This window comes from Haliaeetus leucocephalus, unplaced genomic scaffold (genome assembly GCF_000737465.1).
Source record: "Haliaeetus leucocephalus isolate CR32 unplaced genomic scaffold, Haliaeetus_leucocephalus-4.0 Scaffold186, whole genome shotgun sequence".
Taxonomy (NCBI): Eukaryota; Metazoa; Chordata; class Aves; order Accipitriformes; family Accipitridae; genus Haliaeetus; species Haliaeetus leucocephalus.
The window spans coordinates 572237-573747 of record NW_010972622.1 but is presented as its reverse complement, the minus strand read 5'-3'; the positions used below and the strand labels follow the sequence as shown (position 1 = coordinate 573747).

General features: G+C 71.4%; 1 protein-coding gene across 1 annotated transcript in view; it reads left to right on the top strand.

Annotated features, from left to right (window-relative positions):
* The first annotated feature begins 877 nt into the window (after positions 1 to 877).
* Positions 878 to 1511, top strand: part of C1QL4 (complement component 1, q subcomponent-like 4) — a 2181-nt gene continuing 1547 nt past the window's right edge. Inside the window, exon 1 of the mRNA XM_010565107.1 lies at positions 878 to 1399. Coding sequence (XP_010563409.1) covers positions 878 to 1399 — 522 coding nt within the window. The remainder of the gene's footprint in view (positions 1400 to 1511) is intronic.

Below are 1511 nucleotides of genomic sequence, written 5' to 3'. Positions count from 1 at the left end.
CCGGCTCGGTCCCGGCTCCATCCCGCCTCCATCCCGGCTCCGGTCCCGGCTCCATCCCGGCTCCGGTTACATCACCAGCTCCAACACCGGCTCCGGTCCTGGTTGCATCATCGGCTCCGGTCTCGACTCCAACACCGGCTCCGGTCCTGGCTGCTGCAGGAGCTCCGGTCTCGACTCCGTCCCCGGCTCCGGTCCTGGCTGCTGCAGGAGCTCCGGTCTCGACTCCGTCCCCGGCTCCGGTCTCAGCCCCTTCCCCGGCTCCGCTCCCGCCTCTGTCACCGTCTCGGGTCCCGGCTCCGCTCCCGGCTCCGTTGGTGGCTCCGCTCCCGGTTCCATTGTCGGCTCCGATCTCGTCCCCTTCACCAGCTGAAGTCCCGGCTCCAGCCGCAGCTCTGCTCCCCTCGCCAGCCCCAGCCCTGCTGCTGTGACCGTCCCCGTGCCTGTCCCTGTCCCTGTCCCCAGCCCTGCTGCTGTTCCCACTCCCATCCCTGCTCCCGTCCCCACTGCCGGCTCCATCCCCAGCCCCGCTGCTGTGACCATCCCTATCCCCAACCTCATCCCTGTCCCCATCCTCATCCCTGTCCCCATCCTTATCCCCATCCTTGTCCCCATCCTCATCCCCGTCCCCATCCCTGTCCCCATCCCCATCCCTGCTCCCGTCCCCACGCCCAGCCCCGCTGCCGGCTGCAGCCCCATCCCACTCCATCCCTGCTCCCAGCCTGGTCCCTGCCGGGGCGTAAGGCTCAGTGGGCGGCTGGGTGCCGTCCGCCCCCCCGGCATCACCATCGCTCCCAAGGGCGAGGAGGACCTGCTGGCGCTGGCCGCCTCCCGGCTGAGCCGCAGGAAGCGGGTGGCCGGGGCGGCCGTTGGCGTGGCCATGGTGCTGGTGCTTCTGGTGGCCATCCCGCTGCTGGTGCACAGCTCCAAGGCGGCCGCGCACTACGAGATGCTGGGCAGCTGCCGCATGGTCTGCGACCCCTACCCCGGCCCCGAGCTGCCCGCCGCCTCCCCGCCGCCCTTCCTGCCCGGTGCCAAGGGCGAGCCGGGGCGCAAGGGCCGTGCTGGCGTGCGGGGTCCCCCCGGACCACCGGGACCACGGGGGCCACCGGGCGAGCCGGGCCGGCCAGGGCCACCAGGGCCACCGGGGCCGGGTCCCGGGGGGTACATCCCCTCCTTCTATAGCCCCAAGATCGCCTTCTACGCGGGGCTGCGGAAGCCCCATGAGGGCTACGAGGTGCTGCGCTTCGACGATGTGGTCACCAACGTGGGCAACTACTATGAGCCCTCGAGCGGGAAGTTCACTTGCCCCCTGCCCGGCATCTACTTCTTCACCTACCACGTCCTCATGCGCGGCGGCGACGGCACCAGCATGTGGGCCGACCTCATGAAGAACGGGCAGGTACGAGCCAGGACCGGCACCCCTGCGACAGCTCCTGCCGGTATCCCCGTGCCCCCCATCCTGCTCCCCCAGCCAGTCCCTCACCCCCCTCCCGCCCCGCTCCTCCAGCCCC